The sequence below is a fragment of the Falco rusticolus genome, chromosome Z, assembly GCF_015220075.1.
Source record: "Falco rusticolus isolate bFalRus1 chromosome Z, bFalRus1.pri, whole genome shotgun sequence".
Classification (NCBI taxonomy): Eukaryota; Metazoa; Chordata; class Aves; order Falconiformes; family Falconidae; genus Falco; species Falco rusticolus.
In genome coordinates, this window is record NC_051210.1 from 12336425 (window position 1) to 12356141 (window position 19717).

At 43.4% G+C, this 19717-nt stretch overlaps 1 protein-coding gene across 2 annotated transcripts in view; it reads right to left on the reverse strand.

Moving 5' to 3' along the window:
* Window positions 1-2056: 2056 nt before the first annotated feature.
* The window catches only part of LPAR1 (lysophosphatidic acid receptor 1), a 73272-nt gene continuing 55611 nt past the window's right edge, over window positions 2057-19717 (reverse strand). For both annotated transcript variants that reach the window (XM_037374170.1, XM_037374171.1), the window contains exon 4: window positions 2057-4207. In XM_037374170.1, coding sequence (XP_037230067.1) covers window positions 3906-4207 — 302 coding nt within the window. In that variant the 3' untranslated portion in view covers window positions 2057-3905. The remainder of the gene's footprint in view (window positions 4208-19717) is intronic.

Here is a 19717-nt window from a genome sequence, read left to right on the forward strand (position 1 = left end):
AAAATGCCATTACTGGTGCACTACAGGCAGACAGGTGTGCTTGGTTTCAGGAATCACTGAAAAAGCTCTTAATTGGTCTGCCCTGTTTCCTTGTGCCAGCTATCTGCCCAGCTTTGAACATCCCAGTGAGCAGCCAGCCTGAGGCTACCAAGAGATATCAGAGAACACAGAGCAAAAAAGGGGTTGACAAGAAATGCAATGTGTGTCAAACACAGATTACATTTTCAACTTTTCATGTAAATGCTGTGAGTAACAGTTCTGTGGACCAATGGGGTCACCCAGCCTCTATAAATGTGATAACAACAAGGAGTTAAAATTCTACTTAATAATACTTCATTCAAAGAAAAAAAATTTAGTTCTCAGACTTGTGCTACCACCAAAAAAATGAAGTAGGAAAAATACATTTTCTTTGACCTACAAGTTATTTCATCAACCATATTCCTTTTAATACACAACTCCCCACCACTACAATTGCTGAAACAAATACCATTACATTTGAAGTTCAAGATGATTTACTTGGACCAGAGGCAGCCAGCAACAAAAGAATTTTAATGACTGTGGGAGGATCGTTGGTATTTTAAGAAGTCTTCTAAAACCTTTTGAAGGATTTGAGATAAGTAAAAATAAGTGGAGCGATTTTTTTTTTCCCCATAAGTACTTTGCACCATGTTTTCACATAGCAGGAGTGAGTTCTACAACTGCACAATGAAGCTGGAAAATCTGAACAGAGAAGCAAAAGTTAAAATCTGAGATGAAACGAAGTGGCATGGGAAACACTCTAAAGAAGACAGCAAATGAACCCTATTCCAAGCTCTGATTTTTATTCTCTTTGCTCACAGCAGCTTTAATTTCATTAGCTTGCAAAGAAACACTCAATCCACAGATCAGATTTTTCAAGGATATAGAGAGATCATGTCAAAAAAATAAAGCACTAATTAATTTTTAAACAGCAGCCACACGCTCAGTGAGTTCCTCTAGTGGAATCGTACAAGCAACGTTTGCGTTCTGTTGCCTTTGCTTTAAAGCATCGCACTTCACCTTCTGGAAGAAAAAGCCACCTGCTGCTAGAAGTGCTCTGATTAATCTACATGACAACTGAAATTTTAACTGAAATTTAACTTAAATCTTAAATTTAAGTGTTCAAATGGTCCAGCTTCTTGAATTGTCAAATGCCTCCTTGGAGAAGAGCTGATCGATGTACCTGGGCAGCAACTGCCACCTGTCACAATTACAATAAGAAAATAAAAGCTGCCCTGGACACATATATTCACAAGCGGCCTCTGGACCCACCTGCATATCATGAACAATTGCATGGTTTAAAACTATTCACCCACAACTTCTCTAAAATCACTGCACTTTCAGCACAGTAAGCTAAGGTGAATTATTTGCTGCTCTTTTCTTAAGATCATCATCCCCCCACCCTATCCAGGAGAGATTCACTAAACAGCATGCAAACAGCAGTGAAAAGGACACTTGGAAAGGGCACACTGTCCTCACGCCTCCCCCAACCCCCGCCCAACCCCCCCCCCAAAAAAAACACCCCCCCTCCCAAAAAAAAGGAAGTGTCTATGATATCCTTCTTTCGTGAGGGAGTTGGGGACAGGAAAAAGTGCTCTGCCTGATCCAAGGAAGAAAGCAACTATGAGCACTCTTGAGAAAAGGAAATTATTTTTTAGTCAGATGTTGCCGGTCATTGGAGGCACTCTTACCCTCTCCCTTCTTCTGCTTACCTGCAATAGCTCAAACACCATGCAAGCAGTAATGAAAATTTATGAGTGGCTTAGCAAGAAGATGTTTTTAAATCAAAAAGTTCATATAGCTTGTTCTTCTCTTTCTCAGTACTGTTATGTGGATAAAAAGCAAATCGGCCTTCACATTCACTTGCTCTCAAATAGAGTCAGGAAAAAGAGCTGGTTTGTCCAAAGTAAGTGTGACATTCAGTAACTCGGTCAAATGGCAGATAATGTTGTGTTTATCTTCTCTGCCCGCTCCATCTTCCACAATGTCCACACAAATTTGGCTTGACAGTACAGATGAATTTCAGTTTTACTAAAAGCCATGGCAAAACTTCCAGCTTTATTCAGTGGAGACAGTTTCTGCTCACTTGCTGCTCTTCCCTCCCTCAGTGAGGAACTGCCTTTCCCAAGCTATTTTATGCTTGGAAGCATAAAATCCATACATATCTTCAAAGCAAGGGATGCTAAAAACTCTGCTGCTTGCTGGGCTGACCCTGCCTCCTCCATTTCCTCCTTGCCCGAATGGGAGAATATTGCCCCTTATATTACATTCCAGGACAGTACTTTGAAGGATACATCTCTATTTTTTTTGTTTGTTTTTTGTTTGTTTTGTGGTTTTGGCTTTTTGTTTGTTTTTTGGTTTGTTGTTTTTTTTTTTGTTGTTGATATAGAGGCAAATTATGATGAGTAAAATGCCCCCAGGAATTTACTGTTGATATATTTGACATTGTCAGGAGAACACACAGCTTCCCAGTGAAAGGTCCCAAGTTTTTTATTAGCAAGATCCCATGTTTGTTCACTTTTACCCCTGTCAAGGAGTTTTGATTAATGTCACTGATTCTTGCTAACGAAGATTCACACAATTGGCATTTCCCTTCAAAACAGCCATGTACATGAAAAAAATCCGTCTGTTAGGTTAGCTGTTCATAACAATGTGCATGTGTGGCTGTTACCTGTAGCATGGTCTTATAGGTATACAGACCTATAATATATAGGTATATATATTGCAAGCATCACTTGCAATAGCTGACTACCTATGTCGTTTTCACCTTACAAAATAAAATTGTACCTTGGTTCTTAGTAGTCCATGGCTTGTAGGATGAAGCATACATCTTTTGAAAGATAGCCTAGAAATGTTTCTCAGTGCAAAAATGCAGTAGCTGTTTGTTTTTTCTAATTACAAGAAAAATACCATTAAAACATATCCATTTTTTTACATTAAAAATCCCTTTGCTTTCCCAATGCCATAAATATATATATTTTAAAATCTATCAACCTGACTGTAGCCCTTTCAGACCTTAGCAATGTGTTGTACTTTAAGAACTTGTCCATGAAAAACTTGGGACCCCTCATGTGTCATACATTGCATACTGCTCTTCAAAGAACAACGTTAAATACCTTGTGACTAGAGTACTGTTTATTTCATAATCTAAACAAACACTGGAATACAGTCTATGCTTTTCTACTTTCCTGAAGACTTTACAACAAGGGTTTGTTTTTGTTTTTTTTACCTAATTAAAACAATCTGCATACACACAGAGCATGCATGCTTTCTAACACCAGTAATGAAGGTAAGAAGAGTCAGTTTCCATCATCTTTCTGTTGCCTGTATTAGAAAAAAAAATACTTTTGTTTTTAATGTAGTTATGGCAGAGTGGCTAAGGATATGAAGACTAGAGCACAGTTTTACTCCCTGCACAGAAAATGTTCATCACAAGCATGCTGATGATGATAAATATTACATGTCTATTAAATGATAGGCATACTTTTATCCCCTTTACTCCCTTTTTAAAAAGACTAAGTGGCTACATGTAAATGCAGTGAAGCAGGTATAAGCTTAATTAATCGGAGTTGATTCAGACTGGCACCAAGATGCAGCGAAGTCCGACAAAGTCTCAGTGAGGCTTTCCATGAGCTATCGATGACTTTCACCACAAGGCACCTGCCTTCTGCTTTTTGAAAGCAGAAATCAAAAGCCTTGCAGCTCGGCCAGTCCTGCAGATGGGGTGGACTGCGCCAGTGTGTTGGGCTCCCTGGAAAAGAAGCACTTGTAGTCCATTAGTGTTTGAGAAAACCTTGTGAGTGGGTAACCTTCCCTGGGGCCGTGCTCCCACCCAGCTCTGTGGCATAGCCCTCTGCTCTTTGTCGGCCACGCGGCTGGCTGCGGTTTTACACCACCGAGTGGTCATTGCTGTGGACACCAGCCAAGATGGTGTGGTTCAGTGAGGATGCCGACCGGTCCGAGCCTTCGGTGGGGCCGTTGGCACTCTCACTGCGCTGGCAGCAGAGGATCTGCTTGAAGGTCGCACTCATCTCCTTGTCCCGATAGGAGTAGATGATGGGGTTCATGGCGGAGTTGAACTCCGCCAGGAGCAGGAAGAATTTTTCATAGGCCAGGACGTTACACTGGGGACAGCAAACATCAAGGAGCAGCAAGACTAATCCTGGGGTCCAGCAGATTATGAAAGCACCTAGGAAGAGAAAGAGAGGACAAAAACCACCAAACCCCACAAATACACTAATGCACCATTACTTGTCAAAACACTAAGAGAACCATCCAACTGGAAGTGACAATGGTTTTCTCTTCCAAGAGTATCGTTCCCACACTATTTCTTCGTTGACCTGATGAGAGGGATGTGTTTCAAAGATCTGTAAATGGTTATGGGCAGCACATCAAAAGAGCAAGGCATTCCCCACACACACACTCACCATCCAAAACTCTGCTTGGCAAATACTTTTGTGTTTAAAGTTGATAATGAGGAACACTTTCCCTTCAGCTAGAGACCTCTGACTAATCAATCTCTTGATCAGGAGAAACAATGCAGTAGTTTACTTCTCAAACTAATAACAACAAAGAAAACCTTTCTGTGAGTGCTGTGACTGAAGCATCAGTAACAGAAAAAGAGTGGTGCAGGCAGCGATTCTCAAGAAAAAGAAAGACTGGGTCTTGTTAATCCATTTCAGCCCCATTATGTAACGGAAAGTCCTAAACACACATCCTTCTTGCACTGAAATGCCGGCCTTCAACAGATCTACTTCTTTTTTTAGGGCTCTATTCACTAGAAATTCAGAGGCTCCTCAGGCTTCAATAGCGTAAATGCCAAATGCCTCACACTGATTAAAATGCTTCCCCCTCCTTTCACTGCTTTGCAAAGCTCTGAGGGGAGTAAAGCCCAGAACAAAATTCAGAGTTCAATACAGAAATGAAATCATATGCCTTGCACTTTTTTGGGAGTACTCAGTTAAGCAAAGATGAAAACCCCTTCCAAGGTTATAGATGTTTTAAATATTAGCACTGCTGGGGAAGCCCTTACACACTAGTCATGTCAGAACAAAGACAGTGCTCCTGAGATTTTCCAGGCTGACATGCTTGCCTGATGTGGAAACCAAGTCTTATCATCAGTGGGCAGGCTCAGCACAGGCAGCAGCAATAAGGGCTTCCCAGCACTACCTGGCAAGCGCTGTTTTCAGACAGGTTCTCCTGTCACTGTGGTATTTATTTGCTAACACACTGACTTTGTTTTTTTCTGCAGTGATGCTCTCTGCAGGTCTAGCAGCTGACTACAGTCAGCCTCTGGAGCATGCAGACTTTTTGCCGTGCCTGCCAAGAAGGTGCCAAGCTATTTCCAGTTTGGGCAGCAGCGCCTGTAAGCTGTGCAGACACCTTTCTGTTTGGATACCAAACTCACCTAGATCAAACAGAAAAATGTTTTCTGAAGGGCTTTGCAAACATGCGTGGTGTGCTGCGCTACAGACACTGGTTGCCAACCAGGCAACCACACACAGGCTTCCTACGTACCAGAAGACATCCCTATACTGAGCTTGCTCGCAACTGATGGTGCCACAGTGCCACTCAATGCCTATCACTTTGCTGACCAACTAAGACTGCAAAGGGAAAGAAGCTGTTAGGCAAACTGCTGGCTGACAGTACAAAGCATCGATGTCTTTGGCCAAATGACTTTGTTAGGGGCTGGCAGCAATTTTACAGCATAGGGATGAAACTCTCCCACGCCAAGGTGGCATCAAACACAAGAATACACTTCACAGCTTTTGTCTGCAGCTCTTTTGGAATTCTAGCAGTCCTAGAAAAGAGTACTTGAAACCCATACAAAGGACTACAGTCTTTTGTCCCTTCCTTGTACCAGTTCCCAGAAAAGTAGAAAACGTCACCTCTTTATTTGCAGGATTGTCTGCATTGATACAGAGGCTGTCCTCTGCATGCAGCAGCTCTGCTGAGCTGGTTTCTGCAGAAACCAAGCTAAACTTCCCAATTCAACCACTCACTCCTGAAACTGGTGTGTTCAACCTCTTAGCTAGCGAGGCAGTGGTAGACTTTGTTCCAGCTTGAGCATGTATTTTCTTCATTACAGTCTGCCTCAGGAGAACATCAGAGAAGGGAACAGTGCAAGTCTTGGGACCTACAGTTGAGTACCAAAGACGATGACAGCACCCTCACCAGGCCTGTAGCAGAGAAGTCCAATGCGGGAACAATAGAGCTGACAAGAAAGCTCTCAATGCATTGTTCAAAGTTGCAATTGAAAGCTTCCAATTTTTCAACAATTTTTTGGTTTTCTTTTGTTTCTTTTCCCCCAGATCTGTTGTTGAGAATCTGAACATGCCGAACAGGATACGGTGTTGCTATCATTTTTTGGGTATGTTAAAAGCATCAACAAGAAGAAATAGTACTGTGAGGCAGGTAGGCATTTGCCCTTGGGAAAGCCCCAAATTCTTTGACAAAAGTCCACATGTGGCCCACTGCATTGACACTGGTCTCAGGCAGAGTTTCTGAGCCCTTCTGGGCTCCTCAGTATCTCAGATAGGTCCAATAACTCATATGCTGAGGCTTGACATGACTGCACTTCAAAGTGAACTGTGACTGAGCAAGCAACTAAATGCCCTGTGAAGCTCAATGCTACGCTGAAAAAAGATAAAAACAAAGGGTTGCTTTCCCACACGGCTCTGGAAGGGTATGGAAGTAATTACTCTGCAAGTTGTCACCCTGCTGCTCACACTGGACATGGAGCTGGGTCAATGATGTGCTGGCAGCCAGGGTGTCAAGAGAAGGAGAAACGCACGCTGCCCAGCTCCAGACCTGTCTGGGTAACATGGGCTTTCCTCTGCCCTGGCCCCCAGCCACAGGCCAGGCTGATTTTCCAACCTTTCCCCCATGTGGCAGCAGCAGCAGCAGAGGAGCACACAGCATCCAGGACCTCACCTTTGTGCAAACAGGGCTAGCTTCAAGTCTCTGAACAGACAGCTCATTTGTTATTGGAAACTAAAACCCACTGAAGACAGCCCCATTCATTCTAGAGGGTTTTATTTTATTTTAGCCCCTGGGATTTTCCTAGCAAAACTTCCCATCATGCTAATGGCTCCTGCAGCTTATTAAGTGCTTGCAAATGGTGACACAAACAATGCTTTGGGTTTTCTCACTTGTTATGTAACTGTCAGTACCCTGGAAAATACTGGAAAGCATCACTCATGGTAAGGGCATGTTTGAGTTAGGTACTGTGCAAGGAACATAAAAATGTCAGGCTCCTATTACTTCAGATTTAGGAATCATCTGTTAACATTGAATTCTTTCTCTGAAAGGAAACACAAGCTTGGAATTTATTTTTCCTACTTCTTACTTGGAATATTTGTCAAAGTAAAGTGATACTAAGCTAAAAGCTAGGTTAAATTCTCCCCTTTCCAGAAATCTGTTCTGTATTGATTTCACCAAAAATGAAGATCTAAGAATATCACATCTAATAAAACTATGAGATCCAAAAACTTCCTGCTATCAAATACTGAAAAGCCTTAAGCGTACATCAAAATCTTGATGTATTTTTCTGCTCAGGAACAGAACTGAGAGTAGCCTGAAGTAAAGTATGAGTAATTTCCACATGTACCTTAATATTTTACAAACATGGTCAAAGCAATGATATACAAAGCAGTTCTATTGCATTCAGTGAATTAATTTGTTCATCTTCATGGGTATGTCATTGTCACGCCACGGCACTAGGAGAGCCCAACATGTACAAATAAAATCCTTGGGTGGCTGAAGAGCACCATGGCCTGGAAAGATAGCACCTTGGGGTGACACCTCCAACCCTGGCAGTCCTTAGAGGTGCTGGCACTGCACAAGGCTGACCAAGCTGTCCAGTTGCAGAAGGAGGAACATCTCTGTGTTGCCTGGCCAAGTTCTGCCCTGCAGGTCTGGCAAGAGGGATGGGTGGGGAAGAAATGGCCATCAGGCTGAAGGGGCAACTGGCTAGCCATGAGACAGAAAAGCTTGAGGGAACCAGAAAAATGCCACTGTACATTTTAAAAAAAGATTTAAGGAGACAAGAGGAGAAGGGCTGATACAGGCCAAACTTTCTGTTGCTGTGTGGTACTTTCATCCATGGCTGAAACTCCAGCTCCTCATGCATACCCTGTCTTGCTGTGCTGTGACAGAAGTCCACCGAGGGCTTTCCAATCACCACAATATGACTTCATCACATCTCCCTGAACCTGGTGCACCAGAGCAAATTGCACTTCCATAGTAGCTGGATGCTTGGGAACTCCTGGGTAAGCATGGCATGGCCTCACAGCAAGATTTGATTGCAAGACAGTAAAAACTGTTGTGGGCAGTAGGCATATGAAACCAACCATGATAGATGACACAAAAATAAGTGAGTAGAAAAATAAAAGAGAAAACTCCAAAACCCAGCAGCAGAAAGGAAACAAGCTACATGAGAATAAGCACGGATGAACTAGTCACTCATTACTAGGATGCCAGACTGGATGGCTACTCATGAAACTTCATGAAACTTCTCATGTTAGCAGGTGAATCATTTTGTAAGCAGCAACTTTCCCTCCCCCCCCCCCCCCCCCCGACAGCCTAAATCTGTGTTTATTCTATGAATGTTTCTTTTCCTCTAACTCACAACAGCAAAAAAGTGTTTCTGCTCCTGCCAAGTCACACACTGCTGTCCCTGGGAGGCTCCAGTGGGATGCGGCTCTTGTCAATGCACACCTATTCTGAAACACCCCTTTTCTCCTGCTTAACCATATTATGTCCCTTTTGTGTGTCCTTTTCTACCCATCTTGATGTTGACCCTGACTTTGCTGTTTTCTGGCACAGCCTTACACCCACCCTGCAAATCCCTTGTAAGAAGAAGTCCATATGGAGGTGAAAAACTATAGAAAGGCCCTCTTGGAGTGAGAGAGGAGAAGGGGGGATAAAGATCTCACTTGTGTTTGCAGTTTTGTAAAGATTACAGAAACCGGGTAAGGCACTACCATATCAAAGACAGAAAAGACCCACTCCAGCTGAACTGCAGCGACATTTATGTTCTGCCACTCTTGCCCACACACTGTCCTCTCCAAATCCCTTCCTGTTGTCAGTGGCACTTGTGACAGGTGGCTACACCATCTCTTCCACTGGGTTGATGGTGACCTACAGAGGAAAGGACATCGAGCATCACTGCCAGTTACCCACAGGGAGAAGGGTCTTGCTGCACATTCTGCAGGCTGAAAGCAATGCTATGGGGAGATGATTTGTTTTATTTAACAAAACTATAGCCAAAAAGACCTACAGAAATGCCTGGCAACTTCCATGCCCTGATACAATCCCACCCTCAGCAGGGAAATCCACTTGCTGTGTTAGCTGAGGAGCAAGCTCATCAGCCACAACACAACTGCACTTCTTCATGCCCTAGCCATCTGTAAGCTGTATCAACATCCCTCCTTATCACACTGCATAACTGTCTTGTGCATAGCATGAATAGACATAAGTACTGCATGAAACAGTGCTTATTTAGTTACATATTGTTTTCCCCAGATACAAATATTAGAGAATGAAATCTAAAATGAATGCTGAATAATTATATATGCAAAAGATCCATGAAGATCATTTATCACACTGTAAACATACAGAGTATATGAGTTGTTCTTCTAATTCTAGTCTGACATAATTTTCCCCAATTTTGCCACAATATTACTACAATATTGCTTATAGTTCTAGGTGGATGAAAACACAGTTGTTGCTGGTTTTTGTAGTTTCTGCTGAAAATAGTCTATATTGGGGTAAGGTGTGCTTCCACGCATGGAATTTTTATGTGAAAAAATAAAATGTGGCTACCACATACGGACCAGATTAACAAATGTAACATAATCCTATGCTGAATTTGGCAAATTCTGCAGAACCTCAGATATACAAGGCTTTTCTCTCCATCCACAGACTCCAAAAGACTAGTGGAAGATGCTAGTGAAAGACAATCCTTGAAAAAGGAGGAGGGCAGCATGCAGCAGGCCAGCAAGAATGGTCTTGTTGGAAAGGGTGCTATCAAAACCCCTTCATTTATTTAAGGTGTCTGTGTTTAAGGAAGCTGTGTGAATTTTGAATTAGTGAGAGATTTGTAGCACACTCCTGCCATTTTTGATTGAGGGCAGAATGCTGCTTTCTCTGACATGTGTCTGGGAGACTTGGATGTGATGGCCCCCTTTGGGTTTCAAGCCAAACATTTCTCTGGTGGAACTGTGTATGAAAGGAAAGGTGGATACCTCCAGCAGTGTGAAACAGGAGATGAGAAACAAAACAACACTAAATAACATCTACATGCATATTCATGCAGTGGTATCTTAAATATACATCTCATAAGATGATTTGGAGCAAGATGACCCAAGCAAATATGAGAAAATACACAACTATGTGGCATATGGGAAGAGCTGGGTGGTATGAGCTATCAGCTTCTCTTTCACAACACTATACATACCCATCCCTGGGGACCCCTGTTTTAGTCTTCCATGAGCTGAATAGCTCTGAATGTGCAGGTTACAGATAAAATCCAGACATCAGCTTTTCCAAGGACCCGAACTCCACATGAGAAGTTGACAGGTTTGCCAGATTTTTCAGTATACTGCATCCATGGTTTGGACAGGGATTTTTAAATAATCTGTTTCTGCTAGTACTGCATCCATTCTCTGACTTCCTACCTTCTCTACAGCTATATGCACCAGCACATTCCGGTTTCTTCCTGAATCCTGTCTGGGCTTGCAAGTTTGGTCAGGCTTTGCACAAAATAATGGGTGGATCATGTAGAACACAGAAATCTTGCCTTGATCCAAAACCTATTTCCCCTTCCCAGCAGGAATACAGTGCTTGCTTCTAACATGTCTTCACTTTTGAACTCCTGTGCACAGAATTTACTCAGTGTTTAAGGGGTGGCCACCTTTGTCAACAAATCACCCCCTCTCTGAGGATCCTTTCTGCTTCCCTCTCAAACCATTCATCTGGTTTAAAACAAGCTGATAACTTTACATGAATGCTTTCTTGGGGCTCTGCCTGTGCTCTAGCTGGGCTGGGAGGAGCGGCAAGCCTTGCCTACAAGTTAAGTTCCAGTGCATGTTAACATCACCTCATTCTGGGCTTTAATATTTAGTATTTCACCTGTCTCTCAATCTCTTTAATGTTCCTCACCTTCTTTCTTTCCAGAGAAAATAAAGTAAAAAACCTCTTCTTAAATGGACATGCATCCTTGACCACAACTGATACTCCTGATGGCATACAGACTCCTTTGCTACAGGCTGGCCTCTGCTCTCCCTGTTCTCTTCCAGTGCTCACATCATTTCACATTTCACATCACCACACTGCTCTTGACAATTTGTCATTGAAACACTGATCTTACAAATTCCTCGGTGAAATCTTCAGGTCAAAGTCTTCCTTTTAAATCAAACACACTTCTGCATCTACACCTGCTGCACACAGGGCCAGCTGAAGACACCCCTGACTCACTGCAGCATTTCACTGGGTGCTGACAACAACCGACAGCCAACAAATGTGCTGGTAGCACCAGCCGCATGCCTGCTGCCTCTCAGCATGGGGATGCTCAGACGGAAAAAGCTTGTGGTCAGTACGACTGCATCTACAGCCATTGCACCTCCCCGTTTCTCACGGTGGCCGACACCTTCGGTCTTCTCTTTGTGTTTTGGTTTGCAAGCCCAGACCAGGGTAATGAAGAGCAGGTTTCTCTCAGGAGGACTTGCCAATGGCAGCTGTGGGAGTCCTCGTGAGCTTGCTCCCTGCAGCACTCTGAGCTCGCCACGCCTGAGTGCTTGCTGCCAAGTGCGGGAAGCAGGGTACGCTGACACTTGGCCTCCTGCCTCTTCTTCTGAAGGTCCTAGCTGCTGGGTGTCTTTCCACCTGGACCCTGAGTGGCCTTTCCATAGAGCCTGGCATCAGCTGCGGATGTTTCAGATACCACATAGGTCTCCATGCCGTTGTGTTATCTCTGTAGTATCCGAAGCTTTTGAAGTTTGAAACAGCAACAGACAGAAAAGCCTGGAGAGAACTGATAACAAAACAAAACAAACTGAAGAGAAAATGAGACGTGAGCAGAAGCAAGCAGTCAGAACTGATCTGTTTATTTCATGGGTGCTCATTAAATCCTAGCCCAGGTTAACACTTGCCTGGTGTCATTCTCTGCCTGCTGCTTGCAGTCCTGCAAAATGAGTTCGCTGGTCTCTGGCCAGCTGATCCAGCGCCTCCCCAGTATTTGTTGACTGACACGTCTGAAGGAGAGATCAAGTGCTAATGCAAATGGAGGAGACCAGGACTGTTTTTCAACTGACACCTGCAAACCAAAGGCGTTTGAATACCTTCGCCTTTCAAACTTATGCTTGTTGTGGTTTTAAAGAACAAATCACAAAGGCAGCACGTGCAAACCACTTTCCAAAAAGAAAGCAAAAGCTTTGGCCCGTGGCAATTTATCCACATGCATTTGAATCCCTCAAATCAAAAAGTGTTAAAGGAAAACAGAATTCACCACTGATCTAGTGACTGCAGGAGAGAGACAGTGGTCCCCTCACCACTCCCTGCAAAAGAAGAAATGAAGCCTTTTATCTATAAAAAGCATTTTAGACAAAAACAGGAAGTCATTAAACACCAATGGTCAGGATTCCAACTGATTTCTAAATTCATAAAGATACGTGAAGCTAATCTCTGAATAAAAGCCTGGCTGTTGCCAAAGCAATCTGAGTATTTATCTCTGTGTAAAGACAAACAGTAGTCCCTGTGGAGTTTTGCTGTTGCCAAAAACCTGACATATGGAGGAAATTTTAGTGTCTTTTTCAGCTTTCAGCCGTTCTAGATGAGCCTTTATTCTCTGTTGTGGACACAAACACTCCTACAGTCCCAAATCAGTGGCAGTAGCTTGGCTGGAAAAGGAACACAAAAGCCCATCTGATAAGAGGCTCCTGAGGCTCCTGGTCCCTTCGACACAGGACAAAGAAAAGCAGGCAACCGATGTCTGGGGAGAACTAGAAGCAAGAAACTGCCTTTCAGTCCATTTCTGGCAACCTACCTGCATCCCCTAGCCCAAACTCAGCCAGGATCCTCTTTGTGGGCACTGATTGCGCAGGGTCATAACTGGGGGTGCCAGGTGGGTGACAGACCCATGCCTGAACAGCAAGAAGACCCTGTCCTAGGAGTCTGGTGAGGCCTTCAGGTCCTGGATGCGGGGTAGCTGGAGGTGGCCAGGTCTGGCGGCGATGCGGTGTGTAGACAAACACGCCTAGGCAAGCACGATGGCTCGCCACAAGAGGTCATCTGAGGCGGGAGTGGGACGGCTGGCACCCTGCAGGCCGGGCTCACAAACTAGAGACTGTTCTGCCCGTCTCCACAAGGTATATTTAGCGCGCCTGGGACTTGGGTGTTTCCCCACTTCTCTAGTACCTGCAGTTTTCAATCACAGAAAAATCATTCACAGCCATGATGAAAAAAAACCCTGTCTTGCCCACTTTTCCTCTGGAAATCCATGCACCGCCTGCGGTGCTCTGGTACTTTCCCATGGACAGTCACAATGCTACACTCAAACAATACAGTTTGTTTAGCAGATTTCAAACAACTCTGGTACAAGAGATTGTTTAATTGTATTTTCTTTTGTTGTTAAGGGCATTAAGTGTTACTGATAATATGTTTGGATAAGCTCCAGTTGCAACACAAGTTTCCAAATGAAGCATGGGTGGATGCAATTTAATATGTAAAGGACTGCTTTGATTCTTACATAAGATGAAACTAATAATATTAGAAGAAAAATATTAGCCTCTATCTGCTTCCTTAATAGCAATAAAATTTGTTTCTCCCATGCGAGTACCAGACTATGAACAGGAGAAAGGGTTACAAAGAGGTAGAGATACTTAAAATGACTGTTATATTCCAGCTCTACCTCAACTACAATAAAACTGTGTGTGCTTTTATTTTTGCATAGACATATGACAATTTATCTCATTATAGCTAGCTGGTTAAGCTGTGGTAGACACCCCTCGAAGGAACTGCATCAAGACCAGTTACACAAAACAGTTTAAAGAATCAGAATCCACCGGTGGCAGTGCTCCTCTGGCAAAATGAAGCACATGAGCTCCGGGGTGCAGTGGACAATAGGGGAAAACCCCTCTGCGTTAAAGGGATGTCACTCCAGAATAAACCTTCTGGAAAATCAGTCTGTCTTTTAGATATGTTAGGATAGCCTCCTCCTCAAAAAGACCTACTCCTCATCTGAGTAGATGAAAAGACTGCCTTAAAGCAGCAGCAGTGTTGGACAGGCTGTATACAAACTGCAGCGCTACCGTAAGTCACCTGCACACCTCTGCACTGAAGCAGCGTCTAGGTCATACAGATATTACTCAGGTTATCAGACTACCAGTAAGGTGTCTACAAATAGCAATGATAAAACAGAGGGATAGCAGACAGATATGGCATAACACTTCACGAGAGAAGCACTGAGTAAAACGAACCACCCAAATTTTTCTTCTGATAAGTAAATTCTGACAGCTTATCAGAAGGGTAAATTCCAGGTTTTAGCACTTAATTCCATATGTACTTGTTTAAACCTGTCTCTATGAGGCTGACAGCTTGGGTAGAAAATGCAGCTTGTGGTCTATATTTCTACAGGAAGATGAGACATGATTTAAAGGGATGCAGCTACCTCTTGGTTCTCACAGATACTTCTGAATTCCCTTGGAACATCTCATTTTCCCTGTCTGGACAAGATGTCATCATAGTGTAACTTATGTCTTAGGCGAGAATGGAAGATTAGTATTTTATCAACTACACTGAAGCCAGCCTCTGGCTTTTCTTTCATATTCAAAATCTGGATTCTCTTTCATATCAGTCAGAAAGGAGCAATGCAGTTGGGTATAGCAGGTACTTTTTTCCCTGTCAGAAGGGTGTTTACTGTCCTGCAGCATATAATTTTACTGTGGTAATGAAAGTATTTCTCATACTTAAAATGGGAAATACAGCGAAACAAGTCTGGAAATGTTTCATTGCTGATGGTAGATGTCTGGATTCCAGTGGCAGCTTTTCTGTGTTTTCCTTTGTATTTAGCATTACAGAATCTATATTGATTTAAAGTCTTCAGGCAAACACAGAAGACAGCACTGATAAAGTTTAGCCTTTATTTCAACTCAGCTTCCAGAATCACACTGCCAAACCACGCATTACTGCGGGAAAAAAAGAGTGTGTATGCAGCTAGCCCCCCTCTCTCACCAGTACACAGTTGTGGAAAATCCTGGGAACACAGCTATTTGGGGAGAGATCCTTTGCGCAGTTCCATGTCATTAGGTCAGGACAAAGCAAGGGAAAAATTCAGAATGCATTGGACACCTCCATCACTACTAGCGAGGGAACCCCAGTCTGATCCACCTAAAGGGTTAGCTGTTAAAACTGCTTCTGGGTTAGGTGAGTGACATATCCTCTCACCACGACTGAGTTTTCACAGACTCCACATATTTATCTGAGATGTGAGTTTGATTCAGCATACTGAACTAAGCTAGTGTTTCAGTTGGTTTTCAGGAGCAGCGCTCTACCTTTGGCAGTCTGCTCTCCTGTGCTATATTTAACCCCTGCTATACAAAGTATGGCACCTAGAAGTGTCCAAGAATAGCGCTTGCCTTTCAGCTACTGTGTTAGCACCACATCCTGCGTCACTGTGGCTTAAAGATTTCTATATAAATAGCCTCTGAAACCACAAAAAGAAGCACTATCACACTATTTTCAAGGTTGCTCAATCTGCATGTTTCTGAGGATGTGACTCCTTTGACCTCTGGCACACAGTCTGCTCCAGTGTCCCCATAAAAGACTGTAGATTTTGGCTATGATAAAAAGGAACAATAACGACGAAGGAAAAAAAAAAAAAAAAAAAAAGCGGTCTTCTCTTTCAGCTCACTTACTCCCACCTACTCATGAAAGAGCAATTTTATTGCAGCAGAATACTAAGCTACTTTCAACACCAAAACCGGGCTGATTCCCAGCCACCTCCATTTCTTTCAGGGGTGCCCACAAGAAGTGCCAGACAAAGGTCATTTAAATCCAGCCCTTATCTACCAAGTGAGGAAGGAAGAGGTGTCAACACTGCTGCTTTCTTTCTAGCATGCCTGGACCCCAGCTCGGCTTTGTCCTGGGTCTTCTCCTGCTGGGCACGGAAAAAGCTCTGTTCCCACCGAACTCTTGGCCTCTCTTTTCTAAGGTTACCTGTCTCCAGACTAAAGGGTGAAACCACCTCATCCCTTAGGAAGACACAGAGAAGGCAAGCTGCTGCCAGGGGAGAGCTCATGGCTGTGCTCCCTCACAGACATGCCGGGGAGCGTGCTGCTTCGGCAGGGCAAGATCTTGAAAATTCTTCCCTTTTAGCACTCTCTGCTTGCCAGGGACTTCAGTCTTCAGGGGATAAGGGATTTAAACCATTCAATGTAAAATCTTTGGCAGTTGTAAATGACACCATCTAGTATTTTCAAAATACAAGACATTTATCTGAGATGCAAACCGAGTGGATTTGGTAATAATTCACCTCACCATTATATGCGGCAGGACAGTACTTTTTAAAATAACCACTAACAACAGCTCCATCAGATGCAGCACATCAGCTAAGTACAATGCAGGCCACACCAATGGCTGCCAGAAGCAGAGTATACCTGTTGAAAGTGTTTGCTTCGCACTTGGAAAGCCTGAGACTGCATGCAGAGAATGATAAAGCAGTGGCATCCAAAAAGCAAGCCTCATTTTTTATCCACGCTCTGATGGCCCTTAGATCTGTCTAATCCCCACTGATTGATCCCATATGCTGTGCCCACTGGCCACATCTGCACGGCATGCTGCTCTGATCCGTCAGTGAGAATAGGTTCTAGATGCAGGTTTGGGATGTCTGCTCAAAGAAAGGGGACAGCATACAAGCAGGGAGCCAGCCATCAAAGAAATCATAACTCCACTGACTTCCAGAAGCAGTTGTAAAAACAAACAGTTGCAAATGGTACAGCTGCACTGAAAGCAGGACTCCAAAAGAAAAACAAAGGCTCCTCCATACTCTCTGTGGAAAACCACAAGAACTTTCTGCAAGTTTATCAGCCCTTAAAAGAAGGTCTTAGTATGTCTAAGCCATCTACTGTAGTGCATCTTTCTGTTCTAAACAATGCTGGGTTGCAACCATGGATACAGGCTGCAAAATAGAAAACCTAACTAGCATAACATCAGCTGTAGTTCCCCAATGAAAGAAGAGCTGAATGACCAAGACTGCTACCAAATCATAAAGGCAGTTTCCAGCTGGATTACCTTCGGCATCTTGCACAGGTCTGCAGCTCAGCTATGGGGCTGAGAAGGCAGTAAATTGATGGGCTAGCAAAAGGGATGAGACAGGGCCATGCTGATTAAAAGTACACCTCCTCAAATCACTGCTGCCAGCTTCTGAATTGCTCCATGTTAAAAAAAAAACCTACAGCACCAAGGAGACAGGGTCTGCTCACTGGCACTGCTCGATGGTACCAGCATGTGTCCAGGAGGTGAAACCTGGGGACACAGGAAATATGTTTTATTGCAGTGTGAACTAATCAAAGCACTACATTGAACACTCCTTCTCCAGGACACACTCAAAATAGTGCTTGCATGATCATTCAGATTGTTTCATCCAGCACTGCTCACAGGAGTTGAAGTCAGATTATTTTGGGACAGACACACCAATAGACGAACTCACAAGATTTCTGCAGTTGTTTTTGTAGCAGTTGTTTGTGGGCTTGCACCTAAAGCAAATGGGAAGCTGCATGAGATAAACTGAGACCTTTGAGGCAAAAGGCCCTCCACTGAGGAATTTTTGGATTAAAAAAAAAGGCAGAAAGGGCAATTAGTACATTGTAAGCAGATTGGTTGCAAAATCCTATTCAGCAAAGTAACTGGTTCTAAGAAGTACCTCTGCTGCTTTAAATGAAATGCACAGCTTTTTTTTTTTTTTCTTCAAAAAAGAATAAACCCCAACAATTTAGCAACAGACTGAAGGAAGAAAATCATACCTAACCTCATTTTCTTTTAAAATATCTTAACAATGAAGGAATATTGAGGGAAACTCCCAACACAGCAGCAGTGTTTTGGGAGGCACATAAAGGAGAAGCCCTGATACAAACTCAGATCAACCTTTGCTGGACTTCATTTAAAGCTCCTGGTGATAGTTGCTGGCTTCTCACCACTTTTCTGCAGAGCTCAGAGCAGCGGCCATAAGCAAAGCCAGGCTAGCAAAACTAGGGATGAATGCAGCAAAGCAGCGATGCCATTTCAGTGATGTAGGAAAAGCTCATGCCTCCAGCTGCTTGTCTTTAATAGGCAGGCTTTGTAGCCTCGGGATTGATCACAGCTGTGGCTCAAATAACAAAAAGCCAAACCAAGCGACACAACAAGCTTCAGATCTGCTGGGTTCTTGCTAGCTGTTCTGCAAACCGAGAGGAGGAGAACAGCACAGATTTTCTGTCTCTGATACCTTCTTGGAGAAACAAGTGACAAAAGATGAGTGCACTTGTTCCTCCTCAAAATTAATGAGCAATCAGCTTCCTTAGTCACCTGGTGACACCAGAAGTGTTTTTACTGGCACCAGTGCTCTATCCGCTGTCCTGCCATCTGAACCCTAATACGGTAACTGCATTCATTAATGCACTATCTTTGTGTGTGAGAATACAATGGGATAATGACCAGGAAGGTTTTCCAGACTAACCTACTGCAAGTTTGATGATTCCATAGTACTTCCAGCATGTATTTTTCTGAAAACACTCACTATTTATATTTATTGTTCACTACTCTCCTGCCTTAAACAGCATTTATCAGAGAAGGCTGGAAGCACATTTCACCAGCTGTAATACTTTTAAGGATGCAGTTTTGGTGTATGCAATGAGGCTGAACACGGCTATGGGCGCATGACAGGTAACGTGGTCTGGGCAGGACAGAGTCTTTGCTGCTTGTTCATTTCATCAGCTTTTGGCTGACCTCAGGTCTGAAGCCAACTGAGTGCTTTGCAAAGCCTGCGGTGTCGGGATCCCTTCGGAGCCACCTGGGTCGGTGAGCTCTGTGTGCTGGTGCACAAGATGTCCTTCCTGGTTGTGACTCAGCCGCCCTCCTCCCTTACTGACATGGCTTACCTGCAGAGTGTGCGCTCCTCACGCCTGACCCACCGCCGGAGAAGCCCGAACCAGTGCCTGACCATGGGGGTTTTGCAAAACCCGAGCTGTGCGTGACTGGGGAGGGGAATGGGTGAGAACAGGGAGGTGGCAGCAGCACTGCTGGACACTGTTCCCCTCTTACCCTTCCCAAAACCAGGAGGATTTTCCCTAGCAAGCCATAAACAGTGTCACTCTTTCACAGACAGTGCTGGCTCTTTTTTTCCCCCTCCAAACTGGCCAGGGATCCCTCGAGATCAAACCCTGCTACTGTTGCCTATCACTGTGACTGTCCTCTGGCATCAATGCTTTCTATGCTACTGCATAATAATACATTTAATTAAATATTTAATAATATATTTATATTTAATTTAGAATAAATTATCTATAATATATAAATTATATAAAATATAGAGTTTAATAACATAATTAAAATAATCATTATGCGATACATGATAATATGATTTGTTATATAAGAATATAATATAATAAAGTAGTACAGTTACTATACTATTGGCTATACCTTACAGTCACAAAAGGAAAAAAAA